Source organism: Miscanthus floridulus, chromosome 11, assembly GCF_019320115.1.
Source record: "Miscanthus floridulus cultivar M001 chromosome 11, ASM1932011v1, whole genome shotgun sequence".
In the NCBI taxonomy this organism is placed as follows: domain Eukaryota; kingdom Viridiplantae; phylum Streptophyta; class Magnoliopsida; order Poales; family Poaceae; genus Miscanthus; species Miscanthus floridulus.
Genome location: NC_089590.1, coordinates 71,151,204 through 71,178,120, shown reverse-complemented (window position 1 = coordinate 71,178,120; position 26,917 = coordinate 71,151,204). Strand labels below are relative to the sequence as shown.

At 50.5% G+C, this 26,917-nt stretch overlaps 2 protein-coding genes across 2 annotated transcripts; both read right to left on the bottom strand.

The window, feature by feature from the left end:
• Positions 1 to 2,800: 2,800 nt before the first annotated feature.
• LOC136494192 (amino acid transporter AVT3B-like) lies at positions 2,801 to 4,478 on the bottom strand. Its single transcript, XM_066490349.1, has one exon. It carries the CDS (start codon positions 4,402 to 4,404, stop codon positions 3,121 to 3,123), a length of 1,284 nt encoding a protein of 427 aa, XP_066346446.1. The 5' UTR covers positions 4,405 to 4,478; the 3' UTR covers positions 2,801 to 3,120.
• A 14,998-nt stretch (positions 4,479 to 19,476) lies between these two features.
• Positions 19,477 to 21,386, bottom strand: LOC136493357 (amino acid transporter AVT3C-like). The gene has a single exon (XM_066489434.1). It carries the CDS (start codon positions 21,077 to 21,079, stop codon positions 19,820 to 19,822), a length of 1,260 nt encoding a protein of 419 aa, XP_066345531.1. The 5' UTR covers positions 21,080 to 21,386; the 3' UTR covers positions 19,477 to 19,819.
• Positions 21,387 to 26,917: the final 5,531 nt, after the last annotated feature.

Sequence of the window (26,917 nt, the reverse complement as noted above, 5' to 3'; positions counted from 1 at the left end):
ATAGACTTGTAGGACCTCTAGGTGCAGATTAGTGGGGAAATTAAAGTTCAAATTAGTTTCATTCTTATTTAGGACCTGTTATTGATAGACTTGTAGGACCTCTAGGTGCAGATCAGTGAGGAAATTTTTAACTTAGATAAGCAGACTTGGTAATGTAGCTCGTCGAGTGCAGTCGCGGTCGTGGCGCCGCCAACAAGGTGGTCGCGACGTGTCGGTGTAGGGGAAGCCATGCAGGCGTCCGCTAGGTCGTCGACGGTAGCAACAGCGTAGGTGCGGACCAGTGGTGACGGTGAAGGTGGTGTGGACTTTCCATCGCTTACAGCGCGCCCTTCTAAATCGGACTGGGGCTAGAAACCTAGGTGGGACGCTGGCGGCTACGGTGAACCTCGTAGCTTGCGCCCTGGCCCCCACCTTTCTATTTATAGCGCTGCGCGACGGGGGCCCATCAGCCAGAAAAACGGCTGAGCGCCCTCGATCAGGGTGCGGATCAGGGCCCAATTAACCGTTGGGTCAACTGGTGGAGATCAATCTAACAATTATGAGCTAGAACTAGTTACTAGTTGGACTAAACATTAGCTAAAATTAGCCAAGGTTGGCTAGCTAGTTGTCTAACAAGTAATTCAAGACTTGTCTAAAAAATTAGCCCACTAATTAGCCCTCCCGTTGAAATGCACCAAAGCTAATTTGGGCTAATTTTTAACTATCTACTTGCACATGTCACATATCGAAAAGTCAAACTTTGCTAAGTTTTGACAAGATATATACAAAAAATTACTAACGTTTATAATGTGTAACAATTATCATTAGATTGGTTGTGGGATATACTTTTATAGATAAAAATATTGATATTAATTTTTATATAATTAGTCAAACTTAAAAAGAGTTTGACTCCTGGCTATGCGTGATGTGGACTTATTTTAAGACGAAGGGAGCAGTCTTAGTTCTTGTATACAAACATGCCCTTAATATTGTGACATATATCAGCAAACTTGCTAAATTCGCGGGTTAATTATAAAGAGAAAGATATAGATAATTTCATCTAGACAAAACATGTTGTCACATTTACCAAAAAAAAGAACTAGCGGATAATTTTAGTAACCATGTCATAAAATTCTCTATTCAGACTGACCTAACATGTCATTATCTTCTTGCTGAAAGGGAAGTTTTTTTATAAAATAGGGAGGTGGAAGATGGTAGCCCAGGCCCCAGGGGTTGGACGTAGGAGACTGTCTGGAACCTGCTCTCGTTACAGAACGCTACTCTTTCAAAGTACTAGTAAGCATGAAAAACAGATGAGAAACGATCAAACGAATCAGTTTTCAGTTTGTCAGATGATGGAACAAAGGAAAGGAGCCTTTGGTTTTCCTTCTTCAATGAAGTGAAGTTTCGTTTGATCTTTTTCCTTTTTGGCATGGCAAATTCTCCAAGGTTTCACCTCTATGAATTGAATTGCACAGCAATATTTTGCCAACCTATACGAATCATTCAAAACTAGCATGACCAACAAACTTAAACTGTGCACAAACTTTGGATCAACCATAATGCTTCTGTGAGGGCGCCCGTCTGGGCCTGTCCGCGCCAGACGCACCGTTCTAGGCCTGCGCAGCGATCGGCCCAACATCAATGGGCTTGCAGCCTCTCGAAACGTCTGCTACCCAACTCGCTTCAGTCGTTCACTCCCGCACCCAGTCGCTTGCTTCCTCCTCGCTTCCGTGCTCTGTGCGCTACCTCGGCGCGCGGCCATGGCTGCCTCCCTGGTCGGCGGCGGCACGCTCCCCCCACCCCGGTGTCCTCCTCCCCACTCGACGGCCTCCTCCCCCACCCCGGCGTCCCCTTCCCCCACCCCGGCGTCCTCACCCACCGGGAGCACCCAACACCGGCGTATCCGGTGGCCCTCTCCCTACCCAGGTGAGATCCATAGAGCACGAGCAAGATCCATGGAGGTGGTGCGACGATGTTGTAGGGGAGTGGGCGGCGCTGCCCCACCCCCGGCGGCCGAAATCGACCGACCCAGCCTTCCCCTCCCCTATGTTGCATATGTATGTTTCAAGTGTTTCAGGCGTTTCAGATGTATGTTGCATTTATTTCAAATGGATGTTGTAAAAGTAGTTCAGGGGACGTTGCATATGTTGCAATTATTTCATAGGCATGTTGCAAGCGTATGTTTCGAGTGTTTCAGATGTTTCAGAAGTATGTTTCATCTGTATTTTCCGGACGCATGTTACAAGTGTGTTTATCTGGATATTGCGTATGTTTCACACATACGTTGCATGTGTTTTATTTGGATATTGCATATGGTTGCAATGGTTTTCTAGTGTGTTTTAGGTGTTTTTTTCAAGTGTTTCAGAAACATGAGTGTTTCAACTGCCTTCAGACGTATGTTGCAACTTTTGTATTTGGATGTTTCAAAAATAGATCAGATGTTGCATCTCTCATCCCCACCTTCTACTGCATCGTCTCTCTCGGAGCCGGCATGGCATCCATACGACGTCGTGGCTGGGTCCTTTTGAATCCGAGGCGCCGTGCGCCCTTCCCCTCTTGTCGCTCAGGTGGCGCGGGCTGGCGTTGTTCCTATACGCGGGTGCCGTTTTCTGAGGTGCGTCTGGATACGTCCTGGGGCCGGACGTCCAGTCGCTAGGCGTACCGTTGGATCAATATAAGACGCCTCTCCGCGAGGACATGAGACCATAGAGACACTGAAACATGCTACAAACTCCTTGAACAGAATAATCTTTACACAAAGTACGTGTACTCTTGCATTGTATACATTCGCATGGATTCAATTCCTGTTCCCTTTGTCTTATACAGTACAAGTTACAAGATCATGTAGGATTTACACATGGATCTGCTGCCTGGTACAGCTGGAACCTATATGGCTCTATTCTGAACAAAACCATGTAGATTTCAAAGCTCGCAACAATTGTGTATGCTGCTGTCCTATATTTTTAAGCGATGCAAAGCATGACCAAATCAACATGGCAGCTGAATTGGGTTGGGTATCAAACTCTCAATCTACTCAACCCAATGTACAACCATTTGAGCGCTCACATTGCATTAGCAAGGCATGGTTACCAATGCATTAGCAAGACATAATGCATATCAGAATGTCGATGCCGATGCTTACAGGTTGGAAGAACTGAAGATTTGTACGAGTGACGTCCATGTCCCGGACACCGCGAGCGCAATCCCGATAACAATGAGGCCCACGTCGGCGACGAGCCCGGTCCACCCGATCTCAGCGCCGAAGACCTTGAGGTGGAAGGCGGCGGGCAGCACGAACAAGAGCACGACGCACACGCTGCTGCCGACGAGCGAGATGAAGTCGGCGAAGTTGGGCACGAGCATCGCCAGGAGCCCGACGGCCACGACGAGGATCCAGCGCAGCCACCAGGCGTAGCGCCTGCCGCAGAGCAGGCGCTCCGCGACCTCGTAGACCGGGTTCATCGACACCGGCATGGCGAAGAAGAGGTTGATGCATAGGCCGAGCTGCACGAGGACCGAGAGCCAGCCGGTACCGAGGTTGGTGGTGATGATGTCCCGCGTGGCGGAGCCGAAGGCGAGGTAGCCCATGGCGCCGAACAGCCCGTACATGACGGCGATGAACGCCATGGACAGCGCGAGCGTGGCGCCGAACCTGCGCTTGTCCGCGGCCTCCGCCTCCAGCGGCAAGACCATGCCGATCGCCTCGAAGGCGTAGACGGCGACGCCGAGGCCGTAGAGAAGCTCGGCGGGGCCAGCGAAGGCGAACACGGGGGGCTTGTTGGCGAGCCAGATGGAGGCGTCCTGGCCCAGGACGACGCCCATGGCGCCGAGGTCAACGACGTCGGCGAAGGTGCTAAGCGGCGCGAGGAGCGTGAGCGTCTTGATGGAGTTGAGTCCCAGCTGGAACGGCAGCATGGCCCAGATGAAGAGCGCCTTGGCCGTGAGGAGCGGGGACGCCGGGGAGTCGGCCCCGATGGGGTAGAGGTGCGCCATGGTGTTGGAGATGAAGATTACGTAGCCGACGCAGAAGCTGACCTGGCTGAGAACGAGCATGGCGTCGACCGCGTGGCGGCCGGGGGCGCCGTAGATGGCGTGGCCCAGGTCCCCGAAGGAGGCAATCTTGGTGTCTTCGTCGGCGATCCGGCGGCGCGCGGCGACGAGGAGCATCATGCAGTGGAAGGTGAGCGCGGCGACGGCGAGGAGGAGCAGCGTCCCCGCCGCCCAGCCCGTGCGGGAGAAGGTGTAGGGGAGGCCCAGCACGCCCGTGCCGACGACGGCGATGAAGACGTTGGCGAACGTCTTGGGCTGCGACGACAGGTGCCCGCCCGCGCCGGGGCCGCCGCCGTGCAGCCCGTGCTGCGGGAGCAGCGGCGCCGCGTCGAGCTGCGAGGACGAGGAGCTCGCCTCCTTGTCGAGTCCCATGGTCTGCGGATTCAGCCGCTGGATCAAACGAACCGAGCAGGGAGCACGGAACCAGCTGCGGCGGGTCGGAGCGTTGCGTGGCTGCTGGTGTCGGAAAAAATGGGGAACTAGATAATTAAGGCCGCGCGTTGCTGCGAGAACTGGAGAACTGATTTCTCTCGCGTTGCCGTGGGAACTAAAGAATTGATTTCTCATAAACAAAAGATGAAGAATAGATATATTGATGTGTCAGGGGATTGTAGAGAGTCTTCTTTATGAATGTGTTCAGTTTGACATCAATATCAAGTATGCAAAGAAATTGTATTCATGAATTTGGCATATTTTATTGGAAGGAAGCGTCTGGCTGGACTTCCGAGTGATAAGCCAATCCGTCAATAGACTTATAAACAAAATAAAGCTGCAAATAAGAGAGCTGTAATTAGAAATCTAGTTAATCTAAGGAAGAAATACATGTGATGTTGATCTAATAATGATCCGTATACTTGCCTTGGGATGACTCTCTTCTAGTCTATGGGCACATACGTGGTGACCCAGTAATGACCATGATCAACGCCAGGGTCAATGTAACAGGCTAACAACACACCTTAAAGTGGATGCAGCCATGGCCATGAAGGAAGATTAACCCATCACGTACTGAGGCCATGCGTAGAGCTGCAAATCAGATCTTGGCGATGATCCGCCCACCCTATGGTCTCCGTGGTGGAGATGTATGGGCTGCAGAGATGCATGGTGATCGGTGAGAGCAGTGGGCTTTTCAAGCAATTCGAAATGAGTATATATAATGGCCAGGTCCTGCTAATAGGATCATCATCATCAAATCGACGATGATCGGTGAAGGATCTGGATACTTGTAGGAGGAAGCAGTGTGTTAGTCACAAAAAAAAGAAGGAAGCAGTGTGTTGCGCTAGTAGAGAAACAACTTTCGGTTCGCATCTTTAGTCTCGGTTGTGTTTGGGTTCGGTATTAATGTGAGCATTAGTCCCAGGTATAAATTTCACATGTACCGAAAGCCCTTTTATCCCGGTTGGTGACTAAAAGCCAACCTTTAATCCCGGATTAAAGGTTCTCGAACCTAATATTAACCGGGACTAAAGGTCCGCCACGGGTTAATTCAAAAGGAAAGCGCCCAGGACTTTGTCACATGTGGTGTGCAATTGAGTTAGTAAAGGACCTACGCGCGAGGCAAGCAGTCTTGTGTTCGAATCTCACGCACTAGAGAGGTCTCTCAGAATTTGAACTATTTTTTTTTAGTTCTGAGGATGGATTTTAGTCTTGGTTCCGTGACCCGAGATTAAATATGGCCTTTAGTCCCGGATCCGTAGCCCCGGTTGGAAAATCGGGACTAAAGCCAGTTTTCAACCGGGATTGAAGCCCACCTATGCACTAGTGTTGGTTGCATCAGTTTCACTGTTTTACATTTACGCCTTGTTTGGATGTATGTGTATCCTATACTCTTATAAAGCTAAGCCTCACTAGAGATTTCTCTCAACATACAAGCTATCCACATCAACAATCCACTAGAACTTGCAATTATAGCCGACTAGCACATGTAATTATGATAGTTATCTCTTCATCCACTAATATGCATTTAACTGTCCACGTGGACGTGTCAAACCATTTATCAAAATTAATTTAAGATAGTATCATTCATATAACTATAAATATAAGTAGTTTAACTGCAACCATATTTTTTCTTTAATTTTTTCGTTACCGTCAGATCCTCTGCTCTTCTATAATAGATGGAGGCTGGACCGGCCTGGTGCTGACCAGGCCCAGCTAGTACGCTTCGGCCACCCTAGTGCAGGCAATCAAAAGGGCCCAATGAGTCCCCAACTCTATGTCCCTACGCCGATCCTTACACGTGCCCGCCCAGCTACGGAATCCATCATTCCCTCACTGAGAACCCTGCTTGATCTCCAAAAACCATTGTCCATCCATTGGTTAGTGCTCGAGGCATTGATGGAGAATTTCGGTCTAGTTAACTGGTATAGCACCTGAGGCTCTGGCTTCTCTGACCTCTAGTCATACTGTTTACATCTATAACGAGGAGGTGAAAATAAATTATAGAACAGGGGAAGTCTTTTTTCGACCATCAGGAGAAGTCAATGGAACCACAATTTGCCATGCCACTGGCTCCGTGCTCACTCTGATTCAAATCAGACAGGAGTCGTTGTAGATACCACCCACAGAACACCATAGTACCAGACTGATCGTGCACAATTTGCAAGGTAGAGGTAGGTGAATCCAATAGACTCGTATGATAATGTTTTGTTCTGAACTTTGTGATAGAATATCTCTGCAAATTGCATGTTGAAGACAGATACGAAGCCATGGAAACAGATGAATCCACCTAAGAATTTGGACCACGTAATATGGATAAACATGATTCTAGAGAAATGAAGCACCTAAGTAAATTAAAGGGTGTGTCTCGCGGTCAGGTGACTGATGCTTTGCTTAAGCGTCATGTCACCTTCTCCTTCAGCCGCGCCTGTCTCTCCACAGTGCGCCCGTCCCCGCTGCCTTCTTCTCCCTCGTCGGCAACCCTCCTCCCCCACCCCCGTCACCCCCGGGCACCGTCTGCCTCGCCGCCTGCCGCACCATCCACCTCCTATCCCCACCCCTCGACCCTGCCCCCCTCCTCGTCCTCGTCCTCGCCACCACCGCCCCGTCGCGGAATCCGGCGAAACTCTAGCGCGTCCGCGGCGGCCGCCTTCTTCTCCTCCCCTCTCCTTCTTCCGCGGCGAGCTCTACCCATGGAGCTCCCCCGCCTTGACCTGGCCTGGCCACCTCCACCGCCGCCAGGGCCCCTAAACCACCCTGCCTCTGTCCCCACCACCTCTCCCCGAGCCCCCTTCTATGCCCGCTGGAGATGAAGAATAAGAGAGGGAGAGTCGGAGAGAGAGAGAGAGAGAGAGACAGAGAGAGAGAGGGGTGCTAAACTTACCCGACGTTGGTGAGGTCGTCGTCTCTGGCGTGGCCAGGCGCCATCTTATTCTTATTCATCTCCGACAGGGTCGGGCGTGGGCGTGCGGGCGTGACACGTGGGGAGGCGAGTGACCGACACGGATGCAACTTATTAGGCGACTGCAAAGGAGTACTTCTGTAAATTAAAAGGAGTTGGCCATACCCATACATCCTCGTCACGACACCCAGTCACCGAGGCTAATAAGCTCCATGAGAGAAACAACCGTCGTCCAGTGGTTTATCGGAAACTCGGTCCATTCTTGCCGAGGGAAAGCTTTATTTTTTATAGGGAGGGGGAAGATGTTAGCCCATTCCCCAGAGGTAGGACGCAGGAGACTGGCTGGAACCTGGTCTCCTTACATAACGCTACTCTTTCAAAGTACTCTCTCCGTCCCAAATTATAAGTCATTTGAGAATTAAAACATCTCAAATTTAACTAAATTTATATAATAAAATAATAACATTTATCATACTTAATAAATATTATTAGATTCTTCACTAATTATATTTTCATAGTATATACCTATTTGATATCATAATTTTTTGTAATTTTCTCTATAGTTTTGATTAAACTTGAGATGCTTTAACTCTTCAAGAAAGTGACGGACGTACTTAAGCATGAAAAACGGATGAGAAACGATCAAGCGATTTATTTTTCAGTTTGTCAGCTGATGGAACAACGAAAATAAAGGAGCCTTTGGTTTTCCTTCTCCAATGAAGTGAAGATTTTTTTCCTTTTTGGCACGGCAAATTCTCTAAGGTTTCCACCTCTATGCGAAAATCATTCAAAACTAGTATGATCAACTCCCCCGATCCCACGCCTCCACTCCCCCGAGCGCTCCCCCACGGGCGACTCAAGGGCAGTCGCCCTCGAGCGTGCGGTGGCGGTAGCCCGTGGCAGCCTGCAAATGCAATTACCAGCGTAGCTCCATCCTCCATCCTCCCCATCCCCCACTCCTCCCATCTCCTAGCTCTTCACCTAGCTTCTCCGGCGAGCCAGTCGGCCGACGGGGCGGATCTAAGGCCCCTAGGGCTAGATCTGGTCTCCCCCTCTCTAGATCTACGACTTCACGAGGCGGCTCAGGCCATGGTGGCGCGGTGCTTCTCCCCCACCTCCGGGCTCTAGTACCCTAGTTCAAACGTGAGCCGGGCACATGTCGGGCTCCAGCATGCGCGCGGGAGGTTGCGCGGCGGTTCTCCCCCACCTCCGCTGCCTCGTGGGCAGCAGCCTGGTGGCGGCCGCAACAAGCGTGCGTGGGTGGTAGCCTGGTGCATGGGGGCTGCACGCATACGTGGGCGGCGGCTTGGCGCTGGCCAGCGCCTCTCCCCTGGTCCTAGCCCTCTAGTGATGGGGCAGCGGTTGTGGTGCTGCTGCCGCAGATCCTGCATGCTACGGTGGTGGTGTTGGGCCCTCTATTGTCGTTTGGGGCCAGATCCGGTTGTAGTGGGCACGGGTGTTGGCGCTGGCGCCTTCTTCTCCAATGGCCGTGGTCGATGGGAGGGACATGACATCATGGCCAGAGTGCGTGCATGCGGCTGCGTCTGCACCACCGTGGAGTTCTAGGTGAAAGCTCAGCCCGGCTTTGGCCGGGTGAATGACGGTGATGCCTCGGGTGCCACATACCTTCTTGGAGGTGTCGTTGATGAACCCCATGCCTCTGCGCCGATAGCGCCAGATTCTGGGAGTAAGCCCTACCTTAGAAGACTCTAAGGCCAGCGACGATGGCGTCCATGGTGGTAGCCTTAGGCGTCACCCCCTTCCTGAAGGCATCGCAGAAGAATTACATACAACTCCTCACTTGTTCCCCATGTCATCGTCGACCTCTGTGGTTTCTGCCGTGCCGTCGGCTCCTTGTGAAGTTCCTCACTGTGCCTGTGTGTGCCTATATTCCACCGCAAATGGTTTGTCCTGTAGATCTTGACCTCACCAGCATCATTAGTAGCGGATGCTTTGCCGCTATTGCTTTCTCCCATAGCGGATGCTTGGCCGTCATTGGATCGTCTAGCGAATGCTTTGCCATCGTTGTCGTAGGTTTCCTCTTTGGCAGATGCTTTGCTATCGGGAGTGTCATGGCCGCTCCCCTCTGTGGATACTTTGTCGTAGTGGGCGTCTTGTTCCCCGGCGGATGCTTGGCCGTCTGTGGAACCCTAGCGGATGCTTTGCCACCATTGGCTCTTTGGTCCTATCGGTGTTTCGTAAACTGGACTAGTAAATTTACATGATTGCCGCACTGCTCTAGGAAGACGATGGTATCATTCAATAGACATGAGGATTTATACTGGTTCAGGCTAGACCCCTACGTCCAGTCTTAGAGAAGATCAAGTGTGTGTTCCTCGTTTGAATGCTCTAAAGTTCTTACAATGGGGGTGCAAGAAATGATGAAAGAGGTGGTAGAACCTATGCTAGGCGAGGGGCAACCCGAAGAGAAGCTCTAAGAGCCCTACTGCTATGGTGAATGGATGGAATGGTAGAGGATGAAGAGTAAGAAGATGTCCCGAGGTGGGTGCCCTGGCTGCCCTTATATAGAGTTTGAGGCCAGGGCTTGATACAAAGAGGAGGTTCCCCCGACCGAAGGGTCATGAGCCTGAGGGAGGTCCTAACTAACTTGGCTTGCATGCTACGTCGTCTTCTGGCGTCCGTCCAGGCGTGGCCATCGTCATGGTCTTGTGGCCATGTTGCGGCAGGTCGAGACATGATGCTACTGTGCCGGGCACTGTAGGCACATCGATGGTTCATCAGCCGTCCTGTGCAATGCGGTGTCCGTCATGGTCTTTGTCGTCACCTCTAGGTTCCCCAGGGTGTCGTACCCATAGCAGGTAGCTACCCCGGGTCATCGTTCGTCTAGTCGCTTCTCGAGGCTTTGGGCCACGACCCCGATCATTGGGGTCGGGGCTTTCAACCGGCCTTGTCGGCCTCTGCGCTGAGACCCTTGTCGTGGCTCCCATTCCGTAGTGGGTAGGACCATATACCTGCCTGGTTGGGCCGTATCCGATCGGTGGTCATCGTACCCATCATTACCGCCTCGAGGCAGTGTTGTCTTGTCAATGCATCGTGGCACAGGTGCCTCAAGCCGTACTGTCGCCTTGGTCTTTATGGGGTCAGTGCAGCGTGCTTGCCCCTGTCAGGGCAGGCTCGCTTGGCAAGGCATGACCTCTTTCTATCTCTTTCGGAGGTCGTGATGGAGAGAGGTCGTATGCCTTGCCAGCGTGGTGAGACCAAGGCAGGTGGGAGGGGTCATGGATAACCCCAACCTCAGCACCTGGCCTGACCTATTTGGCTTTTGCTAGGCCTCGGTCATTTGGGCCTTTGTCTGTTGTTGCGTTGTGAGCTATGCAGCCCGCCATCTAATCGATGCCTTAAGATACCACGGGGTTATAACCCCGACAGTAGCCCCCAAGCATTTTTGCGATCATGAAATGATTGTGAAAACGATGGTAGACGCGTGCGTCGTGGCGTGGACTCACGGTCGTAGCTTATTCGGGCTCTGTTGCTTGGCTCCTTGCTGGTCGGTGTATTCAATGTGGCAAGCGGCCATCATGTTTTGATTTGTCAGGGTGTCCTAATGATGCTGTACTCGACTGTCATGTCTGTGGGCTGTGCATCGGGGCTTGTGTTCCAGGCGGGGCAGAGTGGTCTTGTCGATGCTGTACTGGCCCTACCTTTAGGAAGATCTCAATTTTTCCTGATCTTTCGTTCCTCTTATTGCTCACCATGTGGCGAGGGAGTCCTAGGCTATTCAATCTACCCTTGGGCTTATAAGTGAGGGCCTTCCTCTGTTTGGGCTACCTCTGGCGCTGAGATTCCTTTAGCCCCTTCGATGGGCCGAACTCCAAGGGGGAGAGCGAAAGGTCTTTGAAGGAAACTGCATGGTTCTTGGGCATGCGTCCTGCTGGAGACCATTCGTGGTGGTGAGAGGCTATCGTTGCTAGTTCCAACAGTTGATGCTAGAAGGGATTTTGCGAGTTAGAGGGCAAGGGGCAGTGTGGCCACTGTGTCGGGTTGCACGTGTCATCGGTGTGCCATCTCATTGCCATTTCTCGCTCTGAGCCTAGGTGGCTCATGTGCCCAAAATGGGCAACGACCGAGGTCTCTCCCAGCTCCCCTTGGAGGCCTACGCGCTGGTCGTCAGCCTGCTTGAACTGTCGGCGGGACGGGAGGAGGATGAAGCAGTGCTTCCCCATCACTCCACCCCTGTTAGACGGGGTAGGATGGCGATGCAGACGTACTGCTGCTGCCGGCTGCTCCTTCCTCTCAAGCTAGAGGAGTTGCGGTGGCACTCCTGTGTGTCATTCCTTAGAGGCATGATGCCGTCCCTGGCGGTGCTTGGCCCTGGGTTGTCAATTGGCATTGCCATCGTGGTGACACCTTTCATTGACGTTTTAGTGGCGCGACTGCTTTTGTTCCAGCTTGAGGAATTTCTTGCTGATGCCTCTCGTAGCCTATGCCATGAGGCCCCAAGCCGTGGGTTCAGGGTCGTCCCTTTGACCTCGACTCATTTGGAGAGGCTATTTTGTCCTGGTGTCTTGGGGGATCATTTCCCTGACCTCTTTCTGCATAGTCGTGAGGTTTCTTGCAGTCATGCAACGGCTCGTAGGTCTTGGACCCTTTCGCTTTTTCCACGTGACCGAGCCATGATCACATTTTGGGTTTCTCATTGCGTGTCACCCCGGCCTTTTGCTCCATTGATCTCTCCCGGAGAGGTCTTGAACCCCTAACGGTTTATGAGTCTCTAGAGCAGGCCTTAGGTCTAAGGCGTAGGACGTAGGGAGGAGTTAGCCATGGCTTGGCTTTGGCTACCTTCGAGGTCGTGGGGACTCTACTTTGTCTTTCCCTGATGTCCTTGCCAACCCCAAGAGGTCATGTTTCCTTGTTGAAGGTGGATTTGTATTTGCCCCACTTGGGGAGAGGCATGTCCACCGTAACCACGTGGTCGGAGCGATGTGCCTCATCGGGGTCTATGGGTAATTCAAGTGGGACTTAGATATCCTCCCCAATCGACATGGAGTTTGACTGTGCCTCACATAAGACTTCCCATAAATCATCGGTCGTTCATCCCATTAGTCCCTTACCGCCTCCATAGCGGCCAGAGGGCAAGATGCCTCCCCCCAGAGATGGTCAACCTAGGAGACTTCAAAGCGGATGACTCGAACATAGGGAGAGATGGTCATGTGGCTCCGCACCACCGATTAGAGCCATAGGGGCCCATCTCCTCCCTGCCTCTATCCCTTTTGTGGCCTCGAGTCCTTCTAAGGGTCAGCCCAAGGGTGAGTTTCCTAAGTATGACATGGGGTCGTGATTGCGGTGGGTCGCTCGGCGCACGATCCCCGAGGGGCGGTTGGCCTCCCCGGTCACATCGTGGCATGATGGCGATTGCTCGTGAATGGTCGTGCGTCGCGAAATGTGGACGCATAAATTGAAACGACAGAGAGAAAGTGGGGTTGTGCGCAGCTTACTTGATTCACGCCGTTGCTTGGGTGACCGTCATCCTGCCTCCCTTTCGATCGCTTCACCTGCTCTGTGGGGTTTTCCAAGCGGTTAGTAAATGTAATCGTGCGCGCGTGCCCTTTGAGTGCCCTTAGTGGTTACAAATACACTTGGAGCAAAACCACAAGGACGCATTCATCTTGAGTTGCCTGCTCGTCTACTTCCCTGTCCATGCTCTTTCTCATCTAGAGTTCTCTCCCTACCGGTGAGGATGAGTCACGGCAAGCTGCCGCTGGGAGAGCCATCCGGTGTCGTCGAGGCGCCGCCACCTATCCGTCATGGCCTGCGCGATCAAGGGTAAGTGCATTTGGATGATTCTCGAGTTCAAGGGTCTAACTTGTGTTGATCCAGTGTGGCCTGCAGGGCTGCCTCCTGCCCCGCTCCCATAGGGGCTGTCGATGTTGCTTGTGTCGTGACCCCACCCACTAGGGGGTCGAGCTCATCGTCGTCTTCCTCGGATGATCGGTGTGAGTTCCACGAGCTCCTCTACTAGGCAGATGAGGCTCACCAGTGCTTCTTCGACGCCACCCGTGAGGTGAGCAGGCTCGAGCGCTGTCTTGAGGCCATCTAGGTGGCCCTTGAGGTCTCGGAGAGGGAAATCGCTACCATGCAGGCGGCGGCCGCCGATGCCCAGGCCCGCATCGTGGGTTAGGATGCTTCTACGTCCTGTTGTCTCGTTCGTTGTTCCTCGTCCCTAACCTTCTCGCCTTCTTGTTGCTAGCGTTGGAGGAGTAGCTTGCGGCTTCCTACCATGAGACGGAGGAGGCCCGCCTCCGGGAGGTTCTTCTGATGGAGAACCGCGAACGCATGGTGGTGGCTGAAATCCGATAGGGGGCCAGCATCGTTCTCACCGCCCTACAACTTCGCATTGCCTGGGACTTCCGTCAGGTGGCGCTTAGTTTTCGGATCATGCCAGCCAGGCGGAGCGAGCGGAGCTAGTTGGCGGCTTCGCTGCTGCTGCTGCTGTCATCATGGCCACTGTAAACATGGAGGATATCCTCCCACGGTGGTGGCTAGGGTCCTTAGGTTGTACCTAGAGTCCTTCGATGAATGCAACCCTTCAGCTTGTGTCTCGTGTTTCTTTTTCTTTCACGCGTCAGCTGTTGATCTTGCACATTTGAACGCCGTGGTCCCGACCTTGCCAGGGGATCGATCCATGTAGTCTGGCTAGGTGCAGCTCTGTTTTTGTGACCTTAGTGTCGTAGGAGCGGTCCGGCGGCAACACGTCTAGTGTCGTTCTCTTTTCTATAGGTTGTGATGATTTTTCGGTGAGCGTCGATGCATAGTATGTTGCGGTTTCAATCGGGGTTGGTGCTTTTGTAACACCCATGGTGTTAGGCTTGCCTAATTGCACTTGCATTTCATGAACATGAGCATCATTCATCCATTCATGAGCATATATCACATGAAACATGTTATCGAAACATTGCAACGTACTGTATATTTCATGAGTGTTGTTTTTGTGAATTAAAAAGTGTGCAACACCCAAGTGCAACATGTGCAACTCACTTTAGTGGAACCTAGCTAGTTATTGCAATGCAACAAGATCGTGAAACATGTGAAACATGACTATGAAACAAAAGTAACATTTCAATTGTTTTTCATCGTTTCAGTACATTCAGTGCTTGATTCTTGTGTGACCAATGTGTGGTATGGCTAAATATATTGTTAAACAACTTAGCTATACTTAGAAGGTCATTAGGAACAATATTCATGTTGATCATTTCACCTAATTAAGTTTCCAAGTCATGGTTTGACTTGTTTTGACCCTAGGACTTTTTGGTTTGACTGTTTAAAAAGTACAGCTTAGAATGTTTGCATGTCTGAGCAACCTAAAACAAAGTTGTAGCAAATTTTATAAGGAATAAAAGTTGTTTTATGACCAACTCATGAAAATATGCACAACATGCTCTAAAGGGTCCCACAAGTCAGATTTGTGGGGCTGACTCAACACTTAGAATTTTCTAAGTCAGAAATCAAATTCCAGTTTCAAGTACTCAACTTTGGCTTGATATAACTTGTGATCCAGTGAGAATTAGGTCTTGGTCCTTTAACATGATTTGTAGCTAGTATTTAGAGCTATAAATTTCATTTATACTATTTTCGCTAAGGATCAACGGATTAGGAGATAGAGCATCACCAATTGGCGCTGTCAGTCAGCTCTTTGTTCGACTGAATCACGCTACAGTGTTTTGGCTTCAGACTGGTCATGGCTGACCGAGGCCAGATGGCGGCCGCCGCGTGTCCGCCATGCGCTCGGCTCGCCCTGACCACGCCGCGCGCTGGCTGGCTTGAAGAGGAGCGCGCCCTGCTGCCCTCCGCACGCGCTCTGCCCTCATTCACTCCTCCGTTGCCTTCCCCATTCACAGCCGCAGCGCACCGCCGACACCATCGGCTCCGCCGAGCTCGCTCGAGCTCGCCGTGGCGCCACAGCCACCACCATCCCACCCGTAGCTCCGCCATCGCCTCACGGACCTCGTCAGCGCCCTCACGGAGCCAGCCAAGCTTTAGGTGAGCGGCATTGCCGAACCATGCACCACCGCGGCATGGCCGCCATGGTCGCCGTCGGTGATCTCACGCGGTCCCGCCTGACCACTTCACCGTAGCCGGTAGCCATAGCGTAGGAAGGTCCGCCTTGTTCACTGAAAGCTTACGCGCGCCTTGTCTGGCCACCAAACGCCGGGGTTCATCGGAGCACCACCGTGCGCCATGGCCGAGCCGCCGTGGGCTGTGGCCGATGTCCCTAGAGTCCGCTAGAGCTTAGCGTTAGTAGGTCTTTTGGCGTGGTAGGTCATGGCGTGCACGGAGGTACCCTCCGCGTCGCCGGTGAAGCTGCCGCCGGCGAGCTACGCCATCTTCTGCGTCGTCGAAGCCGCCTCCTCTGTTCTGGTGTGGATGACATGCGGGCCCGATTTGCTGGAGGGCCCCAGCTGTCAGCGTCTATTGAATGAAAAGCTAGTGCATTTGTTCAGATTTTGATGCTATTTTGTCAAATTTGTATCTCAAGTTTTGTAGATCCAATTTGAGTGAGTCTAATTTTGTTAGGATCTGAGTGAAGTCTAGTATTTAAGAAAAATATAACATCAGCACTTATAGTATAATTTTTGGATGAATTAAATAGGAACTTGAAATGTATTTTTAGATGCATGCAAACTTGTTTGAATTTTATCTTGAGTTTATATGGTCCAAAAATTATGAAATTTTGTGGGTATGCTAGTCTTGCTTAGTAGAAGCTCTGGTAAAAATTTGAGAGTCATTGCATGTATGGTTTTTGAGTTATAGATTTTCCTTTTATCATTGATTAATACTTGTGTGAATTTTCATAATTTTTCTATAGATCCAGTAAAGGTAAAATTTGGTGAGTGCTATTATTATGCTAGAATGATACTAGGAAAAATGTGAAATCTGTTGCTTGACACTTTGAACTAAGGTTTTCTATTTATGCATTTTTAAGCACCTATGCCTTGTCATTTTTGTGTAGGCTATTTTGCTTATCCAAATGCCATGAAAAATTTATGGTAGTCTACTTAGAGTAGTACTAGGCTACTTTAATTTTCTCAGATTTTTATGAACACCAGAAATGTATGTTGCTGTTGTAGCCCGAGTTTAAAATGAAATAAAACAATCTTCGTTAATGCGAGTTAGTTAAATAACGTTCAATTTGGTGTATCTTTGAAGCATCTTAGTTTGCTGTGGTGATTTGGCATGTTAGTCCAGTGGTTGTCGTAGTAGATAGTAGTACATGTTCTTGGATGATGTTGACTACCTTGTAGAAGAACTTCGCTACGACTATGTCCAATGAAGTTAAACATGCTCGTCCACATTTCATGCATCATGATCATTTCATGTCATCTCTCCGATGCACCTATGCATTAGCACTTATACATCTGCATCATACAGGATCGTAGGAGGAGTTACTAGTAGCAGTTCAGGAAGAGCAGACCGAGACCGATCCACAAGAAGTCCAGGCACAGGAGGTGCCAGAGGAAGAGGAGCAAGGAGAGGACTTGCCCGAGTGCATAGATCATCAACCTAGTTCGTTCGAACGAGGCAAGCACCGGAGCATTCTAAGTCTCCTACTTTACGAAAGCAATTCTTTCTATATATATGAGTTTATATATTGTTGCATTAAGTTGTAGGAGTTGATTGAAACCGTTGATGCATTCCTTACTATCCTTGTCTACCTTATTACCTTTTCCCTGTTAGGTCAGGATCGAATAACTGCTTAGCCTTGCTTAGACCGGTAGCGATCGGTGATACCCGATCACCTACATTATAGGTGGTTACTGAAAGAAATTAGCTATGGAAAGAATGATATTCTGGAATTAACCATATGTGATAGAAAAATTGGAGACCGGACGGAAAAGTTGGAGGCAACCAGACAGGGTTCTGGGGTGCTGTTAGTTTCCGTCTGTGTCGATTAAGGACCGATCGTTGCTCGTCCCTCTTGTCATGTTGAACGCATGCCTCACATTTAGCTGGCCGAATAAAGTACTTTTCGACCACGAAGCTAGTGGCACTATTCGGGCCGGGATCTACACGGGTGCGCGTATTGGTGCTAATGGGGGTATGACAGGGGCGCGAAGAGTGAGCCCAAGGGCAGGTGTGACCTGATTCCTGGCAGTCGGGCGGTCCCTGGGTACTGCGGCTCCAGATTGTCCCGCGGCTACCTGAAAAGTGTCATTGGTGATCTGTAGCTCACTTGATCGGTGGGTGTGGTTTGTGTGAGGAATAAATCACCAGCTGGTTAGGAATCGATTCAAATCACCATCGCTCCTGGATAGTGAGCACTTGACTCGAGCTATGGCATCGTAGTAATTATTATGGAACAATGATGGTTATCTGGATGGTATGGACATGCTAAAGCTAAATTGGTAACTGGATGTTATTGATTAATCAAGTGATTGCTATAGTACAGGTGCTTACCTAGATGAATAGGTTATAATAAAGATGATGCAAAGTATTAAAATGATTTCTTCATGATAGCTTATGCTTTTCGCAAACAAGTCAGCTAGTCCACTTAAGAAAGCCTTGCATAGTCCTTGGTGTCGCTTTGTTTTGGTTTAAGACGGGTAAGTCTAGCTGAGTACCTTCTCGTACTCAGGGCGTTGTTTCTATTGTTGTTGCAGATGGTCAAATGTACTACGGCTATTGCATTAACTGCCTGTACCCGGCGATGGGTGACAACTAGGACCAAGGGCAATGGTCACTCCATATTTCTCATCTGCTGCTTTTGTGGGAGACGACTATCTACTGGCACTGTATCTGAACTAAATGTGTGTGTGTGGCTTTAAAACTAATTACTTCCGCTATTTCAGTTGAACTTGGTTTGTAATAACTTTATGTTCTAAACTCTGATGTATCTACTGTCGTTGTGAACTTTATGTAACGTGTGACGGTACTTGCTAAACTTGTACGATCTTGGTTTGTATGTCGATTGGTTTGAAATCCTTCGTGGTTTCACGGACTACCGGGTTATACGGGTTTAAGTTTGCTAAATTATCTGCTTCGGCGGAAGATTTTCTTACTTAATCTCGTATAATTGGTTGGTTCTGTTACAGCTTTCAACTGGCCTGGTCAGCCTCTGTGCTGAGACCCTTGTCGTGGCTCCCATTCCATAGTGGGCAGGACCGTATACCTGCCTGGTTGGGCCGTATCCGGTCGGTGGTCATCGTACCCGTCGTTACCACCTTGAGGCGGTGTTGTCTTGTTAGTGCATCGTGGCACAGGGTTGGCGTCTAATCGGGCTGAGGTGACTACTGTCGCCTTGGTCCTTACGGGGTCAGTGCGGCGTGCTTGCCCCTATCAGGGCAGGCTCGCTTGGCAAGACGCGACCTCTTTCTTTCTCTTCCAGAGGTCATGATGGAGAGAGGTCGTACGCCTTGCGAGCGTGGTGAGACCAAGGCAGGTGGGAGTGGTCGTGGATAACCCCGACCTCAGTGCCTGGCCTGACCTGTTTGGCTTTTGCTGGGCCTCGGTCGTTTGGGCCTTTGTCTGTTGTTGCGTTGCGAGCTATGTGGCCCGCCATCTAATCGATGCCTTGAGATATACCCCGGGGTTGTAACCCCGATAGGTCCCCCCTCTGGTAGATGCTTTGCTGCTGAGAGCGTGCTGGCCCACTTCTTGATGGATGCTTTGCTGCCGTGGTCGCTTGGTCTTTGTCGGTGGATGCTTTGCCGCTGATTGCTGCTAGATACTCATCTGTGTTCTCTGGGTGGATGCTTTGCCGCCATGGGTTGGTCTATTGTGTAGGCAACCATTGCGTTGTTGTATCTTTTTTCCTGCAGGCTCAGTTGGTAGGTCTAGGATGGTTAGGGCAATCACTCTATTTATCCTTTTTCTTGTCCCTATGTTTATTCCGCATCACTTACCATTAACTTTGTGGTTTGTAATCAGTGCTACGAGGGTTCTCTCGTAGCTGTGTCGTGCAATTCACTCTGCTTAATGAAAACGGGCTATATTCCTCGATCGTGAAAAAAACTAGTATGATCAACAAACCTAAACCGTGCACAAACTTTGGATCAACAAGACCCCTCTGGCGAGGACATGAGACAAAAGAGACCCTGAAACATGCTACAAACTTCTTGAACAAAAGAATCTTACATAAAGTAGGTACTCTCGTATTGTAATTTGTACATTCGCATCGATTCAATTGCTCGTTCTGTTTCTCTTACAAGATCTTTACACATGGATCTGCTGCCTGGTACAGCTGGAACCTATATGGCCCTATCCGAACAAAACCATGTAGATTTAAGAAAGCTCCCAACAATTGCGTATGTTGTCCCATATTTTTAAGCGATGCAAAGCATGCCCAAATCAACGTGGCAGCTGAATTGGGTCTCAAACTCTCAATCTACTGGAACCAATGTATAATAACCATTGGAGCGCACCCAATGCAATAGCAAGGCATGATGTATATCATACTACTGTCGATGCCGATGCTTACAGGTTGGAAGAGCTGAAGATTTATACGAGTGACGTCCATGTCCCGGACACCGCAAGCGCAATCCCGATAACGATGACGGCCACGTCGGCGACGAGCCCGGTCCACCCGATCTCGGCGCCGAAGACCTTGACGTGAAACGCGGCGGGCAGCACGAACCCGAGCACGACGCAGACGCTGCTGCCGACGAGCGAGAGGAAATCGGCGAAATTGGGCACGAGCATCGCCAGGAGCCCGACGGCCACGACGAGGATCCAGCGCAGCCACCAGGCGTAGCGCCTGCCGCAGAGCAGGCGCTCCGCGACCTCGTAGACCGGGTTCATCGACACCGGCATGCCGAAGAAGAGGTTGATGCATAGGCCGAGCTGCACGAGGACCGAGAGCCAGCCGGTACCGAGGTTGGTGGTGATGATGTCCCGCGTGGCGGAGCCGAAGGCGAGGTAGCCCATGAAGCCGAACAGCCCGTACATGACGGCGATGAACGCCATGGACAGCGCGAGCGTGGCGCCGAACCTGCGCTTGTCCGCGGCCTCCGCCTCCAGCGGCAAGACCATGCCGATCGCCTCGAAGGCGTAGACGGCGACGCCGAGGCCGTAGAGAAGCTCGGCGGGGCCAGCGAAGGCGAACACGGGGGGCTTGTTGGCGAGCCAGATGGAGGCGTCCTGGCCCAGGACGACGCCCATGGCGCCGAGGTCAACGACGTCGGCGAAGGTGCTAAGCGGCGCGAGGAGCGTGAGCGTCTTGATGGAGTTGAGTCCCAGCTGGAACGGCAGCATGGCCCAGATGAAGAGCGCCTTGGCCGTGAGGAGCGGGGACACCGGGGAGTCGGCCCCGATGGGGTAGAGGTGCGCCATGGTGTTGGAGATGAAGATTACGTAGCCGACGCAGAAGCTGACCTGGCTGAGAACGAGCATGGCGTCGACCGCGTGGCGGCCGGGGGCGCCGTAGATGGCGTGGCCCAGGTCCCCGAAGGAGGCGATCTTGGTGTCCTCGTCGGCGATCCGGCGGCGCGCGGCGACGAGGAGCATCATGCAGTGGAAGGTGAGCGCGGCGACGGCGAGGAGGAGCAGCGTCCCCGCCGCCCAGCCCGTGCGGGAGAAGGTGTAGGGGAGGCCCAGCACGCCCGAGCCGACGACGGCGATGAAGACGTTGGCGAACGTCTTGGGCTGCGACGACAGATGCCCGCCTCCCGCGCCGCTGCCGCCGTGCAGCCCGTGCTGCGGGAGCAGCGGCGCCGCGTCGAGCCGCGAGGACGAGGAGCTCGCCTCCTTGTCGAACCCCATGGTCTGCGGCTGCGGATTAAGCCGCTGGATCAGACGAACCGAGCAGGGAACTAGCTGCGGCGGCGATTGGGAGTGTGGCGTGGCTAGCTGGTGTCCGGAAAATGGGGAATTTTGGGAACCTCGTGCCGTGCGCTTTCTCGTTCTGTAGATGCAGCAGATGCAGTCGGAGGAGGCAGCGCCGTGCACCTTTCTTTGAGCAGCGCTGGGGACATGGTTCACGGCCTGTTTAGCAATCAATCAGTAGCTCAGTAGTACACGGTGCGTGTGTGGCGCACGGGAGGCGAGGGTGTCGCACTGTCGGCGCACGGGCATGCCCCCTCTGTGCTCTGTAGTGGCGCCGAGGGGCTTGCTCGCCGGAAATCCGGCACGGCGGCGAGGCCGGGAACGGAACGGTGAACTGATTGGTTTTTTTTTTACAAGTGAACTGATTGGTCGTTCTGTCGTTAACCATACTACTGATCGCTGAATGAAATGCTCACCGGCCTCGAGTTGTTAACCCCACGCAGCCACGCTTCTGGGTTCTGGCCAACTTCTTCAACTTGTTCGCGGCAGTGCAAATTGCAAAGCCGGCGCGGGTAGGCAACCAAGACGCCATTGGCAATTCTGCCCGAAAATAACCCCCAAATGTTTCTCGGCCAAATCTGTCAGATGCCGTCCGTGACGAGCACGATACGGCAGCGAGATTGAGCGAAGGAGCACTGGATCCGGGCGGATCAAACTTGTCTTTTCCCTTCTGCTAATAGAACTAACGCGTGTTTCATCATGCGGTCGTGCCAACTGCTATGATATATGAGAGAACCTGTATTCGTACCTCGGCGCGGCGCGACTCAACGTTGAGGTCTACCATCATAAGGCCGCCCCCGTGGCCCCCTTCTTCCTCCATCCTCCATTCCCTCCTTTCATTGCTGCATTCTTTTGTCTCCCCCTCTCTTCCCACGAACCTTAAATCCTAAATGCAGGTCTAGGGTGGCCAGATCGAAGTTTTGGACGCTTCCCCAAGGTGCTCCTCCTTCTCCTATTTCATTTTATCCGGTTAAATTCGATTCTATTTGTTGTTTTTCTTTTGGATAGTAGGCTTTGATTGGATGGTTGATGTCACTTGCGAAAACAATGTCTTAATTCATTGTAGACCTCAAATGTGTGTTTATTGTGGTATAGTAACTTGGTTTCTTTTGCTGAGTTAGTTGTTCATTGGTGGATTAGGGTTAGTTGTTTATTGAATGCATTAGGGTTAGTTGTAATGCAAATGGTTCCCATTTAGTTTGCTTTAGTATATAGTTTTCGTTTAATATAATCAGTATCCTTGGATTGTTGTTTAATTACAACCGTTTTATTAGATGGAAGACATATATCGGGAACAGTTGTGGCGGAAACAGGGTCGTCCTAGAGAATTGTACCCTGACGCATCTAGCAAAGATGCCCCCATCCCTCCTGACCTCCCTGTCCCTAACGGTGACTGTGGTTTCTCGGCCGACGTGTTTCAATCGAGACATCCGGACACAGCGGCGAGTTACTTCTACACATGCAGTCGTTTTAATGTAGGTAATTCTTTCCGTACCTTTTTTTCTTCATTTGTGTTAGTAGGTTACTAATATTTTGTTAGAATCTTGTTGTGTAGGCCCATGAGAGGTGCATTTTCTTTTAGTGGATCGATGGTCCAAACAAGTTTGACCCAAGGTATCTCCTTTTCGACAATTGGTGGAGAGGGAGACATCCACGTGAGCACTTCGAACGGTGGGCTCCACCTACCCCTAACCCCCCGCCAATGACGGCTAAGGAGAAGCACCTAGCCGCAATTAGACGACTCGAGGAACCTCCTATGTGCGATTGCGGGGATCGAGCTATGATAAACCCTAAGAATACGTTGGAGTTTGTGTGCCCAAACAAGCATGAAGTAAGTGCAAAGTGTATCCGTTGAAATGTTGAGCTAGATGTGTTCATGTACTAATGTCATCTTTTTTTAGATGTTTTCAATGGAGAAGTGTCATTTCAAGGAGTGGCTCTATGGTCCTAAGAATCAATGGTTGGAAGAGCCGCCAAAGGAAAAGAAAAAGAAGAAACAAAGGTTAACTTACAAAGCACCTCCTGTCTTGTGCGAATGTGATGTTAAATCCAACTACGGCCTAGTCCCATCGGAGCTTAGAATAGACCATTATTGCGGCCATATAGTTGACTATGATGATGTTGGTTATTGTTGTGGAAAACATGAAATCATATATTTTTTCTTTTGCTAAGAGTTATGATCAAATTTTTTGTTTGAACAGAGCACTAGGAAATGCAAGTGGGAAGCTTATGATGGTCAAGCTAAGTTCTTAGATGAACTAAAGGGGAGGCAAGTAACTGCACGAAAGAGGGGATATGGACCTGACTACGTCGACCTCTTCGTTAAACAGCGGAAGAAGGACATGTGTGAGTTTGCTAGATAGCGCGGTATTCGCAACTCGGTCGGTGTTAGGCTTGACAGATAGGGGTTGGAGAGACGGAGGGTGTTAGAGGAAGAGAGGGCAAGGAAGGAGGCAAGGGAGGAGACAAAAGTACAGATGCAGGTCTTGAACGACCATGTTGTTGCATTATGTGCCAGTGAGTCATTGGAAGCCTTGTTATTTTCATTGCCTGCTTTTAAATATAATATAATCGCGTTGCTAACTTATTCCATTTTATACATGAAGGGATTGGATGTACCGAGGACCATGCTGTAGAGGTGGCTCGTGCAAGATTTGAGGAAAAGTAGTTACATGAGCACATAACGTGAGCTGGTCGCACCGTTCAATCTCCGATTGTTTTGTCTGATGAGGGGGACAAGGATGAGGATGGCACTGCTAGGTTGAGCGATCTCATCGCTCGAGCTGAGGCGAGATTGCAGGTGAAGGAGGATGAAGAGGACATTGGCAGACTGAGCGTGCTCATCGCTCTAGTAGAGGAGGACTTACAGGCGGAGGAGGATGAGGACATATTCTTCTCTTAGGCCGCAGAGGCCGCAGATGAAGCAGAGACCGCTTGCTATAGGCGTCAGGTAGATCAGGGTAATGCATGTGAGCCTAGCCACATGAACGAGGTGGAGGAGAACGCGTTATTGTCTCAGGCCACATATGAAGCAAAGGCCGCTTACTACTGTTGACAGGCAGATCAGGACAATGCTGGTGAGCCTAGCCACAACAACGAGGTTGTGGTAGAGGATTGGTACTCGGACGACGAGTTGCTTACTCAGTATGTTTCTGATTGAGAATTTGTGATTGCGCCGTGTGGTAGTTCCATGCTTTATTAGTGAACAATGCTGTGATGTACTAGACCTTTCATTGTGTTGTCTTGTGTTTCATTTGACCCCATGTAAGGAACATTGTATCCATTTATCAAACTTCGAATGCCTTTTTAGCACATTTGGCGTTTGAGATATTCAAACGAGTATGAATTGTAGGCATTTCTTAGTTATTAAATGGAAGCGGTAGGGCCCAGTCGCTTTTCTCAGCACTTTGTATCCTTGATTTTAATATTGCTGGTTGAGCTTGAAGTAACAATTCGCATGTCCTCTCCATTCTCAGAATCATTTGGCAAGGGGTCTACGATTACAAGATTTGCTTAAACAATCCAAATCAAACCCTGTCCTGTGGAAGACCGGGTAGGTACGGACAAAGCTTACATTCTGAATAGCAATATCAATTGGATGATAAAGAAAAAATGGTCGGAGGCTCGGCGTTGAGTCGACACACACCTGAGAGTAAAAATCTCAGCGCTGCATCCTTGTGCGCCGAGGGTAAGGCCCAATCGCCTGTCTTGTTAGGTTTTAGGGTATGGCGTTTAGTCGACGTACGCCAAGCATGAAAAGCTTAGCTCAACTTTCTTTACCATTGAGGCTACGACCCTGCTCTTTGTTAGGGTTCAGAACTTGACATTGAGTCGACGCACGTCGAGAGTAAAAATGTTCCGCACTGCATGTTGAATGCCGAGGGTAGGGCCCAGGGCTCGGCGTGGAGTGTACGCACGCCTAGCATGGAAAGGTCCGCGCTGACTCTTTGAGCGCCGAGGCAAGGGCCTAGGCGTGGCTAGGGTTTGGGTCAGGGGCTCTAGGCGTCGTGTCGAGGCATGCTGGTGCTCGGTGTGCGATAGTGGCACACCGAGGTTGTGTGCGTCGGCGCCGCGAGCTCTTCAATTTCAGCGAGCACCGGCCGGAGTCCAGCCCTCAATGTTGAAACAAGTCACGCAGAGGTCAGTGTGCTTTCGTTTGACGTCGAGATTTGCGGTTGGGTGTGTTGTTCTACGACGCCAGGGCTAAGGACCAGAACTATGGTCTTAGCTCAGCGTTGATGCATCCGACGCCGAGCCTTGTGGTGTGAACAAAAAAGTTTAGGCAAGTTCCATCTCACTATCAGCAGAAAATTTAAAAGCATTTGACGATAGCATCATTTGAACAAACACTACAAAATACAACTCGACGTTGAGTTGTTGCACGCCGAGGGCCAAGGCCGCAGCAATTGTGGCCAGACCTTGGCGCTGAGTTGGGCCGTGCTGAGGGTTGAGCCGAGGTCTGGCCTACGTGGGTTGGGCTAAGGGCTCGACGCTGAGTCGGACCGCACTGAGGTATGGGCCTCGGTGTCATTTGACTTAACGCCAAGGTCGGGCATGTTGGCGCCGCGAGCGCCATTTACTCAGTAACGAACTAGCTCGGGCCTCTAGCTCGGCGTTAAGTTGTTGCACGTCGAGGTCAGTTATCTCGGCGTCAACCTAAAGCACGCCGAGATCAGTTAGCACACCTAGGCTGATTGCATGCGCGCCGCATTCTGTCAGTACATATTTTGCAACCACTTACGCCGAGTTCCTCATGCCAAGCTATGAATGTCCGCGTTGATGTATCTCAGGCGAGCCTGGGAGTGTGTACAAAAAGAAAAGTTTTGAGGCAAGTTCCAGGTTACCATCAATATTTAGTTTATAAGCATTTGACCATAGCATATTTTGGATGCATAGTTACTACAATATGCAGCTTGTTAACATACTTCCGAGTACCTCCATAGATAGAATGGATGGTCCATACATTGCATGCCATTACAGGTCCTTACAACATATCAACTACGACATCATTACAACACGTGACTACACTATTGATGGCACAACTAAAACCTATTGCAAGTTGGCACACATGACTACACATAGAGTTGCATACAACATCCCCTGCCATCCAACATACTACTAAAGTACTCAGCTTACAACTTACAAATGGAACTAGTGGGGACAACTACACAACATGTAGCCCCCTAGGAGCCACATGATCAGCTGCTACAAGAAGTGTTACACAAGCACTCTTCTTGTATACAGTTGCCCATTACAGTAGTTAATTAGTGGTCATTACCAAATTTGTGCAAATGGCACCGGTCATATTAATCTAATTGGGTGCGTAAGTGGAACTGGTAATACAAAACTTGTACCCACTTATAGGTACTTTTGAGAAGAAGAAGCCCAATTGTTCAAAATCCACAAAGCAACTGGAACCCTCTTCTTCCCTTTGGTTTATCCCCTCCTGCATGTTTAGTCCCTGCATGTTTATAATAGCCTGTTCAGTCCCAACTAGGCAGTCAACAAAAGAAAGATGAATGAATAACTTTTGTAACACAACTTTAATGGATTGACATACGTCGTCTTGCCAAGTACTCCTAGTCCAAAAGTAATCCACTCCCAGGACTTGATCCATATCCCTAGGGTCAGTTAATGCCATAAGTGTCACTTGAGTCAAAGGGCCAAGTCCTTGTGCTTGCCCGTAACTTACTGCTTTCTTCTTTCCCTCCAGTTCATGCACGTAGTTGTGAATGCACACAAAGCAAGAATTATCTGAGATTGCTTTATGTCCTT